Consider the following 20,414-nt stretch of genomic DNA (forward strand, 5'->3'; position numbering starts at 1 on the left):
TGCAAATAATCATACATTATATTATTTTAGTCTTCCAATGCTTAACAACAAAGGTATTTTTTTATTTTAGCCATATTAAATATAACAATAGAGTCCATTCTTTAGAAGACCAACATTTTGTGTCATTCATATTCATATTAAAACGGATTCAGAGCAAACGACTGGCCACCACGTTATCTATTTTAACTCTGCACATATGCAACTGTTTATACAGGCAACACTGTAAGTGGAGCAAATAAACACACCTGGGAGGACCCTCACAATAATAGCTGGTATTAATCTTTAATTTATGTTACAAACACTTAAGTCAAGTGGAACAAAGATAAACATTTGCAGCAAGGGTGTTGCATGAGATTATTTCAGCAAGGCAGTACACAGTACTCCGAATCTATTTCATCAATCAATCGGTCAATCAAAGTTTATTTATATAGCCCAATATAAAAAATGTTACATTTGTCTCAGTGGACTTCATAGTTTGTACAGAATACAAACTATTCACATAGGTGAAAGAAACAAAATGATCGAATTATGCATATATCATTTTTCAGATCCTATGAGGAACATTGACACCAGTGATATTCTTTGTTGTGACTAATACATCCCCAATACTCGTCTATTCCAACATGATTCATAACAATCTGTCAGATCACAAGGGGTAGCTTGGATTACAGGTCAACATGTTAACTTTATAGTCGTAAGGTTATCTAGTCTTGCTTCCACCACCTCAGAAATATCACCACTTTTCTTTCAGTTTCACTCTTTGAGATACTGAATATATCACACAGTTCAGACTCCTAACAACAACTAAGAAAAGAGAACAAAATACACCATTGGTGTTTTATTTGCCAATATCCTCATGTTATTCTTGTGATTCAATTAACATCATTCATTGTTCACCAGTTTTTTTGTTGTTGCAAGCAAATCAAATAAATCAAATAATTATTATAACATGTTTATATACACCAAGGTCTCTGTCTTTGCTTTTTACATCAGTTTTGTTTACACAAATCCTTCTAATGTTTGGAAATAGTTATCATTTTATTTTCAATTTCTGTGTGTGTGTGTGTGTGTGTGTGTGTGTGTTTTGTGTGAATGGAAGTGGTTCCTGCTAGAGTTCCCCTGAGCCCGGGGTCTGACGTCACTCTCCCAGAATGCATGGCTTCCAGCGCGGCGCCCAGCAGTCCAGGCCCGGACTCTAGAAACATCTCTAAAACTTGCTCCAAAATGTCGACATGGAGACGGAATGGAGGCTGGAAGGATAGCCGGACTGAGACTCATTCGGTGAGTAGTGTTGTGTCCGTGTGTGTGGCCCTGAGCCGGAGTGGAACCCTGCTCGGTAACATGTAGAGGAGTTAGCTCCCGTAACACAAACTCCGATACAACTTAGTTAGCGCTCATCTTTTGTTTTTTAACCAGCATGCTGCTTCGGCTAACTTCACCCACACTCACACTAACAGTAGTCAGTGTGTTCCCTCGGCATAAAACTAGCGTAACTGGCACCGCCAAGCATTAATACGAGTTTCTCCTTCGCATCCGAATTATTTTGAACAGCAAGGCTAGCAGTCACATTTAGCCCCCGTCTGGTAATGACCCCGTTCCAACACTGAAGCGCTTCACTTCAGACTCCATCATCCAGCCAGTCTGCCGTCGGCCCGAGGGGAAGTTTTCCCTTTTCATTTTGCTCGAACAGAACCAACATTTTTGCAGTTATCTTCACACAATAGAGAGAGCTTAAGCAGAAAATGTGTGGGGATTAAAGCTTTATGGCAGCTCCATGCTGCGGACCCACAAGATGGCACTACCAGCTCTCTTCGCCGAACTTAAAGTCTTGTATTGCACCTTTTATCCAGACCCCCCGCGAGTGTAACTACGTTAATTGTATGATGGCAGGAAGAACATCCACTGCTGGAAAATGTGTTGTGAAGTTTCTACTTCAAAGTCCTTTAAAGAAACAATCCTATATGCAGATGTTACCTAATATATTATCATTCCATAAATCAGAAAATACTGTCTACTGCCATTTAAAAAAAAAAAAAAAAAAAAAAAAAAAAAAAAAAAAAAAAAAAAAAAAAAAAAAAAATCACCATGGCTTAAGGAATACAGGCGACGTAACCAAAATAATTGAGTTAGTTACAACATCTAGCATCCACTCAAAGTAGGGTAGCATGGTCCTGTTCATAGTGTTGCATCTCCTCCAGGAGCAAGATATAAGTTCATATCTGGAAGAATACATTACAGACATTTATTATATCCAATAGTAAAGCAAAAATGGTTCCTAATATCCTACATTTCGTTGATACTGTTAATACCTATAAAAGTTAACTTTTTTAAATGCCTCAAAAAGTTGACTTGAATTCACATTTTCAACGCAATTAGAAGTCAGTCTTTTCTTTTGACGATTTTTGCTGAACAGATAGCATGTAATATTATCCATATGTGGTCAGAAGGCCCTAGCTTAGAAGATTTTTTTTGTCAAGACTTCTAATAATTATCTGGTTGAACTAAAACATACTTTTATAGAAAGAAATCCATGTTGTATTACTACTGATTTAAGAGAGATATCATACTTTTAATGTTTTTGATGAACTCATGCTTTACCAAATGGATTCATTCAACTAATGGAATTCTTCTTGAGTATTGGTGATAACACATAAATCAGCCTTTACTGATGTTTGATGGGATCTAATGGCGCATTTCCACCGCAGGCCTCGCTCGACTTAGTACGGTTAACCGTTTTGTTAGGCCTTGTTAGGCCCGGCTCACTTTAATGCTGCGCTTCCATTACAGTTTAGGAACTGGGGTAGTATCTATAGTAACGCAGTGTAGGCGGAGCCGTGACGTCATCTTCAATGAGCACCCCAGAAAAACAACATCAGCCGCTAGCTGTTAGCACTCAAGCTCACAGCTCCTCATATCTGTTCAGAAACTAGACAAAAGTTAAACAAGTACAAACCACAGACTGTCTGTGTCATGGCGAGTACAGTCGCTGGTTTATTTATGTCTGTATAGGCCGTTGTTGTGAGTGTGGACGGTCGGAGCATATATTGCGTTAGCTTAGCCGATCTCCATTTAGACAACACGCATTTTAAAAGGTTTTTCGCCTGCCGTCTGTCTGCAGACTTGTCAAAGCATTAATTCATGGTTTTTACTAACCGGTATCAGTATGTTGTTACTTCGGCATCATTTTGAAACGTGTATTACAATTAAATCACGGTCAAATATGTTCATCTTGTTGTAGTTGTAGCCCCCTTGCCAGCGATTCTCTCTCTAGTTTAGCAAACTCAGCCCGACTCAGCCCTGTTTGTTGGCCTCGATAGAACCACGATTTTGTCGGGCCAGAAAAAAGGTGAAAAAGTAGCCCCGGGCCGGAACTAGGCATAGTGGAAACGCAACCAAAAACGGGCCCGGTACGACACGGCACGCTTAAACCGCGCTCCGCGCCATGGTGGAAATGCGCCATAATTAACCTGTTAAGCCCTGAGCCTGTTTTTCAGGTCTCAGGCTCGAAAATGACCTTCCCAGAACAAATGACTATATCTTCACTTCTAAATAATCTTATCTCATTAATAATCTTTTTTCTCAAAGCAATGATAAACCTGTGAGTTGGATGTAGAAAAGTCAAAATCAATATAGATTTTTTTTATTTTAAAGTAAATTCAGATTGAACATAGTAAAAAAATGTAAATTATAGTGCCCGTCCACATTTTTTACTTATAGTGAAAACCACCCTTGAATGATGGGATAGTAGACTAAAAGCTTTAGGAATCCAAACTATAACATATAGTAAGTACCCTGTATCAAGATTGATGCAAAACAAGAGACATTTGACCTTTTTAGAGAGGTTTAGCAAAAAAAAAACACTTCTGGGGTCATTTGGGTGGATTTGCCATATCTCTGGCCCCCCTCGGTCGATTTTGATGATTGACACCTCTTTTGAACGGTTAGAGCCAATAGAATCGAGAGGGAAGTTCCTAAATCCACCTACACGTTACCATTGAGGAGTGAGAGGGATGCGCACACAGCTTGCCCAAGCCAAAAGCTATGTTACGCTCTGAAAACTGAAAACTAGGTTATAGCCATAAATATGATGATGGATTATCAGTAATCATTTCAAAGGGACACAGAGACATTGGATTAACCTTCAGCAGCGTTTTTATCGTTTTAATGCCATTGAACACAACTTTTGATCAGAAAACAGCAAAGGTAAGACATATTTGCCGTTTTGGCTCCGTAAAGCTACGTGGTGGTTGTCTGGGTTTGCCTTCGCTGCCCTGAGTTTTGGTCGCACAGTGATGATACTTGTAATAAAGTATTTATACCGTGAGTTCTGTGCTAAGTGCGTTAGCATTTTTTCGCTCAGCGCTAATTCAGAGGCTCGGCGTTAGAGTTGTGTTTTGTTTGGTAAAAATGGTTCATATCGTCAGTTAGCTGAGTTTCTTCCCGTTAAGTGGGTAGGACACATTATTAATAGGTTGTTAAATGTTAAGAAGCTGTTTCTTGGAGATGTTGCGTTTTTGCCGCAGGCCGTGGGGCTCAACAGGTTAAAGGGTTTCCAACAGAATTGCTCGAACCCCTTTTGGTCGCACAGGAAGTTGAGAAACTTGGAGGAGGGGCTTGTCACATTGGTATAGCTTTCCACATTAAAGGTCAGCACACCTTAAACCAGAGTCGTTGTTGGCACTGCTAGCCAGAGTTCCTTCAATTATCACACAACCAGCAGTTGGTTTTGTTGAGCAGTAGCATTTATTCTCCAACAAATAGATGGTACACACTCTGCACGGCTACGTTCCAGCTGATGTCCTACTCACTGCACGCACACACCGTTGTTCTCTAGGCTGCTCTCTCGTCATCACTTGCCATCATTTTTTCTGATAAAAAAAAACCCCACAACTGCATTAAACGCCCACAGCAAACAATATATACATACATATGCTTGCAATCATTTTTTGACCACTAGTGCTGTAACTATGCTACGCTGCTGCAAAGAGGGAGCATCAATTGCTTTACTATACTCCATTCAATTATTGCTAATATTGAACGTGTCGCAGGTCCAAACTGCACAGAAAATACATCCAAACAGTGTGAACAGTCCTCGAGATTGATGTTCTATTTTGCAAATAAACCTCTCAAAGTGTACAATTCGTTTTCACGGTATTTACAGTACATATTAGGACATTATCCTAATGCAAAGTGGTGGACAAAATTGGCCATTTCCAAAAGTGTCCCCAGTATAAATGATGCCTGTGCTTGCCATGGTATTTTGAGCTGAATGGAGATGATAATAATTACTAACTTGCACCGTTACACATATACTCTCTTGCCCCTTCTCACTCACCGCCTCGCTCTCTTAACCAAATATGCTAGTTTTATACACACACTTTTCATCTTTGCATATTATTTTAGTTTGATTAACATCAATTTTCAAAAGATGCCCAGGCCTAACAAAGGGTTAAATTAGACCCTGAATTAACAAATTGAGTCAAACGTGTTACAATAAGCATATGCTCCAAATGCTTTAAAGAACTGATACAATGACAGGCAAGGTGGCTCAGTCAGTAGGCGCTTGGACTGGGAGCCGTAGGGTCGCCGGTTCAAGTCCCCGACCAGACCTAAATATGGAGTGTGGACTGCTACTTGGAAAAGGCCCAGTTCACCTCCTGGGCCCTGCCGTGGTGCCCTTGAGCAAGGCACCGGACATCCCCCTTCCCCCATCACTCCCATTGCTCCCCGGGCGCTGTGCAATAGCTGCCCACTGTTCCTGGTACGAGGATGGGTTAAAAGCAGAGAATAATATTTATGTACTACTGTTGTTTATATACATTTTACTATCATTATTATCATATTATCCTTTACTGAATCGGTGCTGAAAAAAACCAAGTGGATTTATTTCTATTAAAAAAAGAAAAGCGTTGTTGGGTAAGTGTAAGTGTAATCCCTTACACCTGTAACACTGACTGCAACATCAAACCTAGCTCAGGTGATGGATTGCAGGAAATAATGCCTCTGTCTCTGGAGTAAACCTTTGAAAAGCGACGGCGGCACAGACAAAGGGTACAGCGGAGAAAAGCACATGATCTCAATTACAGGTTATAATTTTAAAACAAAGACAGAAATACATCCTGCTACATTTTTGCTAAAGCTATTACCTGGCTACATTGCCTTATTAACCTGTATCCTCTTTTTGTCTGTAAAATGGACACAAATCATAAAATAAGAAATATCTGGTCAAATATTATAATAATAATAATAACAACATTCATTTATAATGCACTTTTGCATGTAGCAAAACGTTTTTTTGTCTAGCATCAGCCCATGCAAAAACACTGCAGCTCCCCAATACTTCCCGGTCTTCCCAGCTGCTGGGCTGACAGGGTAGTGTGTGGGATTACTGATATACCCCATTCACACCAACGGTGTTTCAGGGCCGGTTCGGAGCTAGAGCCTGAAAAGCACCGTTTTTTCCTGTTCACAGCGCAGTGGAGCAGCCTCTAAGCTCCGGAATCCGGTTCGTTTCGAGCACCAAAAAGTTGTCCGTCTAGAAGCAAGAACCGCATACGTCACGCTTACGTCGGAGGGGCGCGAGATTAACCTGAGCTAACAGTTAAGGCGAGTACGGCAAATAAAAGTTGTAACCAGCAGTAGTGCTGAGCAAAGTGACTAGAACGCAACCACACACTTATAAAAAATAACACACTTTATAAAGTCAGGCAACACTAACCAGGCTTCGTGTGATTCTGTTTATTTGTACCTTACTTTGACCATCCGTTCACTGTTATTGATCATTGTGGAGAGCAGGCAGACGTTTTGTTTGTTATTATAGCAGCTATCGGATGGAATCAATACATGGGCTGCACAGGTTGTCATGTCCGACTATCACAAGTAGAATCATAATCTCACAGACACGCTGCAGCAACACACAGATCTGCCAGGGACGGAGAGAACGGAACGTTCAAAAGTATAGTGACACTCTACAAGGCTCGATGTGGACAATGCTCGTTTGCCATTAGTGTTTTCGCGTAAGCGCGGTAACATGAGCAATCTGTCCAAACATCAGGCCAAAAGGCATCATATTCAGACGGAGAAATGCAGAATATTCGACTTTCATAATTCGTGCTCTGTTGCCCCAATTACAAGTAATTGTATCACGTAGGGCTATGCAATTAACCGTATTTTAATCGCAATTACGATTTTGGCCTGTCACAATTACGAAAACAACATAATCGAAAAAAACGATTATTTTGCTTTGCTAGGTTGTGACAGTGCACTGCAACATATTTGATCTAATTCATTTGTATTTATCATATTTATATATGTTTAGTAGCTTGTTGAAGTGCGCTCCAAAATATTTGTTGATCTTGTTTATTGGTATTTATTATTTTGATATTATTTATTTAAATGTAGATATAAATGTATCATTTATTTTATTTATTTTTGTATTGGTTTTTCAGTTGAATTATACGCTCAGGGAAATCAACAGTTAAAAAGATACTGTTCAAATTATTATTTGTATTTAAAAGTTCAATAAATGGATTTTTTCAAAGTCATGAATAATCGCATTTAATAATCGTGATATCAATTATTGACCAAAATAATCGTGTTTATGATTTTTGCCATAATCGCACAGCCCTAGTATCACGTCAGGTGGGAGAAGTTAAGAATTCAGTTGTTGTATTTAAGTAAAAAAGTGTATAAATACTCTCTTACAAGTCAAAGTCCTGCAATCAAAATGTTCCTCAAGTAAAAGTATTAGCATCAAAATATAGTTAAAGTACCAAAAGTAAAAGGGTAACCCTTGGCAGAAGGAAGAATGGAGAGAAATATGTGAAAATAATACCAGTGTTTCCCCTACCATTGTCTTGGAGGGGCGCTGCGCCCTGCCAACGGAGCCCCGCGCCCCCCCTGAAATTCAAGGTGTTGAATTCTTTTTTTTTTATATATATATATATATATATATATATATATATAGCACCAAATTGCAACTAATCTATATCTACTGTCACTTTTCACATTGAACATGTGCTCGTTTATTAAATAAACGAAACGCTTTCACTTTAAGTTGTGAGTTTAGGCAGCACCCCCCCAAAGCAAAAGCTAAACCTAGGGGAAACACTGCATACATAAATAAAATGTTACCTCATGTATCATATATGAAGAATTAATTTGCAAACATTGATTAAAGCCAATCTTAAAATGATTAAACAAACGCCTGTTTGCGACTCCTCAGTGCACACAAAAACATAACTTAGAGAAATATATATATACGGATATGTTATTGAAAACCACCTCGAATATGTTGTCTTCTTAATGTTATGACATGTATTCTCATTAATGATGCGGTAAGCAGGAGGACAGAATTACGTCTAAACTGAGGACGTTTTGTATTTCTATAGGTTGTATAGATACGAGTATGGTTTTATATACCATCATGTTTAATCGTGTTTTATGCCGTTTGCTAAGACTTGATAAGTCGCTCATAAAACACAGGAGGTATGGAAACTAAGAACACCATATATTTGGCAGCTGATATAACACAACACATTAGTTTTATTTCATTTAACTGGTGGATAGAGTTGCTGCGGGGGGGGTTGAGACGCACAGGCTGCAGTGGAGACGCTGCGCACAGCTGATTGACAGCCGGAACACAAACCACCAAATAAAAAAATATACATTAATTGACTCTACTCCGCAGGGATCCCCCGATACTTTCTTACAGTTTATCATCATGGGGGGGGGGGTCTCCTGTCCCCGGCACAAACACACTGACACACTGACACACTGCCTGAGGAAGGTTATGTGTATTTTGTCATTAACTTTTTTCGGACCACTTATTTATTTATTTTGGTGACGATCCGACCTCCATGCTGCTACTCTGGTTGCTATTGTTTTGCGCACAGAGGGTCCGCCACGTTAAGTGCTGTTGCAATCCAACAAGTGGGGAGTGAGTTATCAAGTCCTCCAACAGAGAGTCTGCACCGGTCCGGATTTCACCTGCTGCTCTACCTGACCAACCCAACCCAACCCAACGCTGTTTCTGTCCGTCATGAACAGTGGTGTAGTGGTCGTTGGACGCGGGGGATCGCCGTCCCCCCACTTTTTTGAAGCACGATTTTTTTTTTAATAGTCTAATAAATATAAAATAATTGCCAGCATTATCAGTTGCAAGTGTGTATTTAGAAGAATTTGGAGGGATGAACCCCTCTTTAATGGTCACACATGCAGAGCACACAGCACACAGTGAAATTTGTTCTCTGCATTTAACCATCCTAGCACCAGGAGTCTAGTACTAGGAGCAGTGGGCAGCTATTGTACAGCGCCCGGGGAGCAATGGGAGTGAGGGGGGGAAGGGGGATGTCCAGTGCCTTGCTCATGGGCACCTCGGCAGGGCCCAGGAGGTGAACTGGGACCTCTACAAGTAGCAGTCCACACTCCATATTTAGGTCTGGTCGGGGACTTGAACCGGCGACCCTACGGCGCACAGTCCAAGCCCCTACTGACTGAGCCACTGCCGTTTGTTGTAATAATGACGAAAACATAATACATTTCACAGTAATTATAATAAAAACGTAGCTCAAGTATTTATGCAACTTGATTTGAAGCGTGTGTGTGTGTGAGGGGCAACACCATTTTTATCATTTGTCCCGTGTCCCACAAATTGAGACTATGTCCCGCATTTGAGTGACAGTCGCGCAGAAAGGCCGCCCTTTATTATTATATTTTTTAAACGGCATCATGTAAGTTGCGCTGACAGGCGACAGAGGTGCACAGAGGCCCACAGAGGCCCACAGTGTACCCCTATCGCCCGCCCCCCCCGTTGACAGTTCACGAGCGTGTCCATAGTGTCTCGTCTCCTCCCCGTCCACCCCCCCGTCCCCACTACACGACTGGTCATGAAACACTGTTACAAACAGTTCCTGCAAACATTTACTGGCAAACTGCTCCTAACAAGATAAACAATAAATATCGTCATACTGACATTAACAACTTCATGTTACCTCGTATTTATTTTACTTATACCCGTGTCTAGTCTAAAAAACGGTAAACGTAGTTTGTTTATTTACAGACTGTTACAAAAACCATGCAGCTTATAATGGAGCCTCATTCAGCTGTGAGTGTGACTGCAGATGGAGTTCGCTCCATCACGTAATTGGAGTCGGTAGGGGGCAGTTTGGGCAATGTTGTTTGTGCAGTACACTGACCAAACACTGGTGGCCTAAACTATGTTAGGTAGCTTTCTGGGGAAGAAAGTCAGATACAGCACCATCTCGTGGCTCTTGTTGGCACAACCATCTTTGTAAATATGTCATATAAAGTTTACAACACTAAGAAGAGGTTGTAAGGTCTCAGTTCACGTCCTGGACCCTGCTGGTTCACCTCCTGGGCCCTGCAGAGGTGCCCTTGAGCAAGGCACCGGACAATGCACTTGTTGGCTATGCGCTGTGATGAATGCACCTTATGGATATTTTAGGTGGAAAGAAAAAATATTTGGTTTTCACCCAGAAATGTGCTGCAAGTTAGTATTGTGAATACTCGCCAACGGTACTACGCTTTTACGTGGTATTGACACATTTTGTTATCAACAAGTAGTAATGATTATAAATATTTAAAAGAAAACTATCAATATTCAGGGTAGATTATAACTAGTACTTAAATTAAGATTAATGATTAAAAAAACGTTCACTTTATTTATATATATATATTATATTATTTATAAATAAAATTAACTTAAAAGACAATTATGTTATTCTCTGGTACTAACACTACTACCACTAAAGATGATAAGGCCTGTGTGCCTGTGTTACATAAAGTATAGACAGGTGGACACATTGAAGTATATTTAAAATGATCAAATGCAAAAAAGATATGCAGTTTTATTCTTTAGTTATTAAAGTCAGCTCATCCAGCATGATTTTACTTGCCAAACGATATTATTTGACACTTCTCTTTTCTGTTTTTCAGGTCTCTGACGATGCCAAGCTACCTCTGTGATTCTGCTGCTGTGACTCTGGCTTTCAGAGCTGCTGAATACTAAAATAGACTGCAGGACAACAGAAGAGCTTTTCACAGGAAAACACACAGACCCAGTCAGAGCTTCCAAAGCTCCTCATCACCACAGCCCTTTTGGGGTTGCTATGGCAGCTGCTGTCACAGAAACCAAGTGCTGGACACAGGCTTGCATCAGTAAGGCAGGACAGACCACTAGTCATTGCCACAAGAGAGCATCAAACCGTGAACAAACAGCACTTATTAACAGCATTAATTCTAGCACTCTAAGTTTACAAGACGACCAGAGGTCTGCAGGCTGATGCTCGGCTCTCTGGAGGATCCTCATGAGTCTTGTCTGTGTCTGCTCAGGCTCTTGGCCAGGGTCCCTGTGCAGCCGCACAGCCAGTACTGTTCCTTCTGTTAGACCATGTTTCACCAGCAGGACCATCTGAAGAGCCATCTGCCAGACAGCCACACAGCCAGCAGGCAGCTCTTCCACTGCCAGGAGTGTGGGAAGCAGTACAACACCCAGCTGGGCTACAGACGACACCTGGTGGCAGCCCACAGTGCTTCAGCAGGCCTGCCCGGTCCAGAGGGGCCCCCCTCGCTGCTGGAGCACCTGGGCAGCCATATTGACAGGCCTCCACCATCAGAGGGCAACAATAACACTGCTGTGCCTGTGAGAGAGAGGAAGTACTCGTGTGAGCGATGCGACCGCCGTTTTTACACTCGTAAGGATGTGCGGCGTCACGCTGTGGTGCATACCGGGCGCCGGGACTTCCTGTGCCCGCGATGTGCACAGCGCTTTGGACGAAGAGACCACCTGACCCGCCATTTGAAGAAGAGCCACGCGCAGGAGTCAGGGTTGATGCCACCCTGTACACCCAGCACACCCGTTGCTACACCGACCCCTGCCCCCCAGTGCCCTGTGAAGGAGGAGCCTAGCCCTGTGGTCTCTGATATGGGCTCTGTCTCCAAGGAGCCCATGGAGCCTTTCTCCAGGGACATGTACAACTCATACCCCATGACCAATGCTGTCCCTGGGATGGGTCACCCTCATGGCCTCATGCAGGGGTCATTGTCCTCGAGTATGGGTGTGGCCCGCCACATGCCTCCCCAATCTTCTCACCATCACCACCTACAGCCTCCTGTGGCCTCGCAGCAGCAGCAGCCCTACAGCAACATGGCCAGGTACCAGCACGGATCTACCTCATATCCTCGCGCCGACGTGGACAGTTTCCTGCTGGACCTGCAGAGTGTGCCCCCACCTCACCTAAGTGCAGTCAACTCTTCTACCTCTACTTCTGCCTCCCCTCAGAGGGAGGTGCTGGGTGAAGGCGTGGGTGCTGCCAGCGACCCCCATCTGCTGTCCAGGAGCCCGGCCATCTCCTCCACCGAGCTGTCCTGCACCACTAACATGGACCTTGGGCCTCTGCTGGGCTTCCTGCCCTTCAGCCTGCCGCCCTACAGCCCTCACATGGGGATGGGGGGGTTAGTGATGAGCTATCCACCCGCTACCACCACCTCCCCTCCATCCTCTTCCTCTGGGCTGTCCAGCCAGGCTCCAGGGCCGTTCACCTTCTTCCAGCCTTCACAGGCTCATGTACCACAGGGCCCGGGAGCCCATAACCACAGCCAGCTACCTCAGGCATACAGCAGTCCTGCTATGAGCACTTCTAGCTCCCTACCTCACTACTACCAGGCCTTTCAGCAGTAAGCAGCTCTGTCCCCACAAACGCTGCCTTCACAGGCTTTTTCATGAAAAGGGTAAAAATGAGAATGGCATCTTTATTGTATGTGTGACTTTAGCCTGTCAGTGCTAACGATGCTAATCTAACTTTTTTTTTTTTAACACAACAAATCACCTCATCAGTATTACCTCATTATTTAAAAAGGAATCTTGAACGTTTGAGGAATTGAGATGGTCTCACTACAACCAAAGTAGAGTTCTACTTTTTGGTCAGACCTGTTACCAACAGTGGATGCACTTAACACACTTGTCACAGGCGCTGCACAATGCTGGGAGTTATCCAGTTTTAGGTTATCATGGGAAATGCTACTGTGTTAGGGTATGTCACCCTCCTTCCTAAAGAAGACTTGAGATGTTCTCATTTTAGAATATTGGAGCATGAACGGTCTTGTAGAGCAAGAAAAAGTTGGTGTAAGATGTACTCCGTTTGAGTTAGTGAAAAAAACCAATATTGAGAATGCCAACAGCACTGTCTGTGTAGGAAATCTGGTGGCTAAGGGTGCAATGTGTCATTTATGGCTTGAATTTTAGTTGAAAAAAAAAAAGAACTTGCATTATCAACATAACCTGAAAGCTTACTTAGTTGACATGTCAAATATGTTGCAGAGCTTTTTACTGAAGTTAGCATGCTAATGAACTAGGCGCCTTTACAAACCTAACCTGTAAAGCTAGTCCTGTTTCTGGGGGGTCTCGTGTGGCACTGTGGGGCCAGACTACTACAGGGCTGCCCTGAGGGCTTGTCATTATACATCTCTCTATAAATCCAAATGGGCAGAACAACAGAGGATTCACAGCTTGGCTGACCCTGATCCCCACTGGGAGGCTGCTACACCAGGAGGAGCGCTCAGGGAGGCAGACTACAGTCAGCAGTTGTATTGAATTCAACTAGAGCGCCCCCAGCGCCCGTTGTGGGCCACAACTGCTGTCCTGTCACAGGTAGATCCAGGGTCCTGCTGTCTGTGTCCCAGTGGCTGCGTGTGGCTTTGACTGAGGTAAACTACAGGCTGATGCAACATGACAACATTATAAGGTAGCAGTGGGTTTTTGACCCACTGAGTTTTGGCAGTTTACTTTGATTTGACATATTCTTGCCCTACTGTTGGTTAGTAGGCTTTTTCTGTTCATATTGTTGACTGGACATTTAGATTGCATGAAGCCAGTATTAGAGGTGCAATTCTAGCCCTTCATTCTTTGGAGCAGGTGGCTTGACCTTACACATTGCACCTTGTTAACTCTCCAAAACATGTCATCTAGGGACATCAATATTTCACGAGACGAGAATTGACCATTGATGAAATTATATCAACAATTATTTCAAGTGTTGTTCATTCAACCCTTTACTGTGTTTGGCCAGAAATTCTCCAAAAATGAAGTGCAGTCGATAACATATACAGTTAACAACAACTGTGAAGATTGACTGCACAACTATTATTAGTTAACTGAACAACTAGTAACTGTCAAATGTCACACATGTTCATAATAATTGAACTGCAAAGGCATTTTAGTAACATAATCTAAAATGATGATGTCCTATCTTGAAACAATGCAACAAAGTAGCTCTTTGCCAGAGTCCTCGTTGGAAGCCTTAGGATTGTTGGGTGATTTGAGGTTATATCACCTTGGTGAAACAATCTCTAATGCTAAATAGCTACTTTTTGTTGGCAGTATTACCTATTATAACTAGATTGAAATGCACTTGCGTTTCATTTGAAATATTACAGGCCTTTAAAGCTTGAAGTCATGCCAAATCACAGGAGGAGGAAAGCTGCTGCACCACTGCTGTCAACTTTGTTTGAATGGTAGGGTTTTAAAAAGAAAAATAGAATGTTTTACCTATACCGCACAACTTGACTGGATTCTACAAGAAGCTACCTATGGAATCCAGTCTGAAATTCCCTCAGAACTTGTATCTGCTAACAACACTAGTCAGCACTCCTGGCATCCTCAGGGAGTCTTACGCTGTCTGATGAACAGGGCCTCAGAGAGCAGGGTAGCAGCGGCTTGTTGTGTTTACCTTGAATCCCTGAATCTGCGCTGTTAAAAGGTCAAACAGGGAACTCTGAAATGTACATTTGCCGACTCTGTGCTAACCAGGTCACTGGTCTCAGGGTTGCTGCCCATGTCCCACAACATACATATGCCCTGTATTGGAGCATGGTGGGAATGAACCCTATTAGCCATTGCAGCAAACCCACACTCGGTGTCAATTCAATTTGTTATAGGAGTTATTGAATGTCTGCGTCCAGGATAAGGCCAACCCCAACTGTGACAGTAAGATGATCTTGAATCAAGGCTAGATAAATATGCTCAATCAGAAAATGTGGCTATGACATGCTGCAAAGATTTGACAGCGCTTAAAACACATCTGTGAAACATAATTGTTCAAATCCCGCCATGTGTCAATCATAGCACTACAGCCTTGGGTAAGTAAAGCACTTGACAATATGTTAATGAATCTATATTTGAGTCTGAAGTAGAGGTCATCCAGGTCTCTACTTATTTTCCATAGTAAAAGGTAGCAACCCTAGCTACTTAACCTGAAGCACTTGAGATCAGCATTGTGATTAGGCAGAAGGAATAGTCCCAACCCTCCCTGTTACCTGTTCACTTCTTTTCATGTACCCGGGCTGAACCTGTGACCCGCTCTCCGTGAGGGTCTGACAGTATTCCTGAATGGAACGCAGCATCAATTCTACAAAGGACTTCCAGAGCACTTGAACCATTTTCCTATCTCTTACTATGTTACTGTTGGGGTTAACACCCATCCACAAGGCTGGGGTGCTGGATCTCAAGAGTATCTGATGTCATTCATACTAAAAGGTGACCCCCCCCCCTCTCCTGTCTCTGATCCAAACCAGCAGCCTTCTCATAATGGAGGCTCCACTCATGGCGTTGGTCTGTTAGTGGAGATGATGTGAGTGAGGATAGATGATATCCGAAAGAAGATGCTCTCCCTTCTGCCTTAACTCCATGAACTGATTGTTGAAGGACTTCTCTCACTAGCATTATTACCGGCCTCCAAGTGTTGCACCGATGTCTTAAAATACTACTGTTGTGCCTCTCTAAGAGTGTCTAATCTCCTGACTGGGTTTAAGCACTTATGACATTTCTAAAAAAACAAAAGGATGAATTTGATCTGTACCTCAAACACGCAGAAGTGTGGGTTTCTGTTTTTATTTGTTTTTGCTTCTAGTTATTTTGGCTCTTATTTGTGCCATTAGATTGAAACTATAAAAGTAGTTTAATGAATCTAAACTCCTTATCTAGCTACAGACGTTGACATTATAATTTCGTCAAATTTTCTACCTCTACATTTTTGTATATCTTTCTGCAAGAATCATTAGAAATAGTTGTAACTTGTTAGGCAGATTGGACCATGTTGAAGATGCTCATATGCTCCGAGTTCCTCTCTGAAGGGCTGGGTACACACAGGTCCTGGTGGTGTATCCCACAGCCAGACATTGTTCTCTTTACTTGCCTTTAATGATATTTCTACTTATGTACTACCTCAGAGAAGAGACAGGTGACTGTCCATCTAACTGCAGAGAAAATGTCTGTGTAGAGTTTTATTTTTGTCAGATCAAGCACATGTACTTTGTAACTCAATAGTTTTTTACTGAGGGTAGCTCACAGCAGGATGTTGTAGCACCTTGCCTGTTGGCTCCTCTGCATTTGTTCCGTCTCAGTGCCTCTGCCTCTTCAGTCTGGAATGTTCACTCTGTTTAGAACCGGGTCTCTGTCTGAACCAATACCACAGTTGCATGTCGGAATTTCACAAACACATTGATTGACTTTGAGGATTTTCACTGTGAACGACATCATGGCTGCTCCTGCGTGCTGCAGAGTGATGAAGAAGAATGCCTCTGCATCATGGCTGCTCCTGCGTGCTGCAGAGTGATGAAGAAGAATGCCTCTGCATCATGGCTGCTCCTGCGTGCTGCAGAGTGATGAAGAAGAATGCCTCTGCATCATGGCTGCTCCTGCGTGCTGCAGAGTGATGAAGAAGAATGCCTCTGCATCATGGCTGCTCCTGCGTGCTGCAGAGTGATGAAGAAGGATGCCTCTGCATCATGGCTGCTCCTGCGTGCTGCAGAGTGATGAAGAAGGATGCCTCTGCATCATGTCCTGAAAACTGACACTGGAAATGATGATGGACATTTGTCATTATTTTCAAAGATGAATGGAGCACTAGATAAATAAGCAGCTGCATCTGGTAATCATTGGCTTGGGGACATCAGTTTGGAAATCCCATCTTTGCAGTTTCACACAAGGCCATATGGGACCCCGGACATTCAGGGCCCCTTGAAGGCCCCAAATGTCATGGTGTGTTTACAGTTTATGGTATTTTGATCTTTTGCAGATATGCACAACCAAACAATGATATAAGCTGGACTGCCCTGATGATGTCCTTCCATCACACATGCTCTCTGCCCTGCCTCTACAGCCTTGAACCAGTCCCAGAGCACACACACACACTGACACAGGCTAACTTACATCAGGAGCAATACATGCCAAACACACTTAAACACAATGGCACTTTGGGTTCAGTATCTTGCCCAAAGACGACTCAAGACTTCAGGTGCCTGGGATAGAATCACAGAGCCCCTCCTGAGCCCCCACACATTGTCAAGGCAGGCATAATAAACATTGAAGTGGTGGTGGAAGGTACTGACATGATGAAAAAAGATGATTTTAATATAGGTCAAAAATCCATTGCTACACGATGTTGTCCATGTGGGCGGCCAGCAGCAACATGTTGCCCAGTAGAAGGACACGTTAGAGGACGGGACAGGGAACATGTTGGAGCATTCCAGACTGATGGTGGAAGAGCAGAGGACCCCGGATCATTTCACTTAAGGATCCTCCAGGGCTGTTCCGGTGTGTTGCATTTAGGTCGACACCTTTAACTTAGATATATTTTGCATTAGGTGTTTGTATTATCATTAAATAGATTTTAGAAGACAGTGAAAAGAAAATTTGTCATTTTCTGATTGTCTGAACATAAAGTAATACAAAAATAAATAAGTCTTTAGATTTCCACTGTGCCCCTGTGTTTTACTTTTGTTGAATATTGAAAGTTGGTCTAATGGTCTGTCACGTTGTTAGGAAAAGTGGCGGGGAATCATTTGTTCAGATTCTAAAAACACTACTACATTAAGTGGCCCCTGCAAACAATTCATACACACTGTATATACATACCTACTGTATGCTTACAATACTTTTTTGACAACTAGAGCAGTAACTATGCTACGCTGCTGCAAGACAGGAGCATTAATTGCTTTACTATTCTCTATTCAATTATTCTATTGAACGCGTCTCAGGTCCAAGGTCCAAACTGCACCACTTGGGTTATCAGAGATACACCCAGAGTGAGAACAGTCCTCCAGATTGAACATGTTCTATTATTCATTCTCAAAATGTACAATTCTTTTTTTTAACAAATGATCCTAATGCAAAGTGGGACAAAATTGTCCGTAACCAAAAGTGGTGGGGACATATATAAATGATGCCTTTGATCATAACCCTAACCTATGATGAAGGAACTTCCACATATTATATATCCATTAGGGCTGCACGATATATCGTGTCGTGACGATAATCACGATATGCGCATGCGCGATATTCACATCGCAGGACGTGCGTTTTTTTAGGACTTGCGATATTAAGTAGGCAAATTAACTCAAACACGTCATGTTACAATTATTTTGCGGCTCTCATGTCAGGGGTACTTGAGTGAGTGACATGCAGGCTCTGCATGCACAGCAAACCACCAATCACAATCAAATCTCCAAAGCAAACGGACCCGGTGATTAAAGGTAAAAACACTGAATAAAGTGGTTTCATGTGTTTCTCCAGGGCAGTTCGGCGCTGCTAACCGAGCTAGCTCAGCTTGTTGCTCTGATAACTTAAAGTGGACCTATCATGCTATATTTAAATGATATATTGTAGGGCCATACCTATATAAGGTATATTTATACGTTTCTGTTTTCAAAATACCAAACAGATCATGCATTTTAGCCATGCCTCATTTCGCTCTATTTGCTGTTCTCCAGCCCTGTTTTTGCAGGGGGCTGATTCTGTGAGCTGCAGCTGACCACGCCCCCTTGCAGGAGAGGATAGCGTGCTCTGATCAAGTCAGAAGAGGGGGAGAAAAATAGATCTCCGTCCTCCAATTATATGGAGGAAAATAGAGAGGGTTGTGTTTTCTGACACTTGGTGAGTTCCCTGGAACATCGGGGACACATATTCATGTATAAAAGACGTGCATTTTGCATGATAGGTCCCCTTTAAGATCCAGACGTCCGTGACTAAAATCCTTCATCCGGTTAAATATAGTTAAAAAAATACCAATTGTATAGCATTAAAGTTCAAGAAAGGATGGTTTGCGGGGGAAAAAACTGTCTTTTCTTCAATTCCTGTATGTTTTCATATCGCAATATATATCGCAGGGGGGGGGGGGGAAATCGCGATGTCAGTTTTGTCCAATATTGTGCAGCCCTAATATCCATACCTCTTGATGGATGATGGGACCCTCAGCAGGCTGTTTGAACATGTATGACGGGAATGAATACAGTGGACTCACTTTCATTTGGGAAATCAAAATGTTGTTTAATGAACAGAACTAGTCCAGTACACAGCTCCAGTGAAGTAGAAGCATGTCTCTTGGGCTCTTGTGAACGGGATCCTTGAGACCCGCTGCTCTGTCATCCAGCTCATTGTGCTTCCACACAGCTGTGGGCCTGACCTATGGTGTGATTCTGAACACATAGTTATACAAACTAAAGTGTAGCAAAAATTAAGATTTAAAAATTCTAATTACAATCATTCATTAATTGCAAGATTGTTCCCATTATGTTGGAGTATAGGTCAATAAGAATAATTCCAAAGGGGTTCATACATGTTCTGACCACTACATAAAGAGCCACTAAGAATCTATTCAGTTATTCCTTATCTTATTTTTGATCATTTAATAAGAAATAACACAGCCACAAACATAACATCAAATAGGGAGTGATCCCAATTTGGGAAAATCTGTTGTTCCAGCAGCATGTAAACATGGCATTGCACACAATGGAAAGATGGAAAGGAGTACCACATAAACAGGCGTAAGCATAACATATAAACATCTCAAAATAGGAAATAAAAACAGAACTTTAACTTGAAGTAAAATATATACATAATGGCAGTGGAAGATATCAGAATATTGTCTTTCAAATATACAATAGCCGCATTTCAAAGATGTATTGTCATGTCACATACACAACTACGGTGCAGTTATGCAATGAATGAACAACGTGGTCACAGGATCTTCAACAGTGCAATTACAATAACTCTTACAGTAAGAGTAAGATATACTTTAAAAGAAAAATAAAGAAAAAGAGGGAGGGGAAAGATACCGTGAGTTTTTAAAAACCATTTACAGTTGTTCTCTCTGGTTTTTCTCTGGGTTAACAGATGAGTAGTCGGCTACCGCAACAGTCATTAATAATGGACAGTCTTTCAAATAGTTTCTCCAGAGTTTGGTTGGGGTTTATTTTTTTAATAGTTTTTTCTGTCATCTACTCCTCCACAGTAGGTGGCGGTAATGCACCAAATTATTGGTTTCCAACCGCCAATCAACCTCCAAACAGAAGAAGATGAAGATGAAGATTTTTGATTTTTAAAACAAATTGTATTTGCA

At 42.1% G+C, this 20,414-nt stretch overlaps 1 protein-coding gene across 1 annotated transcript; it reads left to right on the top strand.

The window, feature by feature from the left end:
- The first annotated feature begins 556 nt into the window (after window positions 1-556).
- On the top strand, window positions 557-17,778 carry LOC117481487 (zinc finger protein PLAGL2-like). Its single transcript, XM_034129186.1, has 2 exons — window positions 557-1,281; window positions 10,957-17,778. Exon 2 carries the CDS (start codon window positions 11,411-11,413, stop codon window positions 12,698-12,700), a length of 1,290 nt encoding a protein of 429 aa, XP_033985077.1. The 5' UTR covers window positions 557-1,281; window positions 10,957-11,410; the 3' UTR covers window positions 12,701-17,778.
- The last annotated feature ends 2,636 nt before the right edge of the window (window positions 17,779-20,414 follow it).

The sequence above is a fragment of the Trematomus bernacchii genome, unplaced genomic scaffold (assembly GCF_902827165.1).
Source record: "Trematomus bernacchii unplaced genomic scaffold, fTreBer1.1, whole genome shotgun sequence".
Taxonomy (NCBI): domain Eukaryota; kingdom Metazoa; phylum Chordata; class Actinopteri; order Perciformes; family Nototheniidae; genus Trematomus; species Trematomus bernacchii.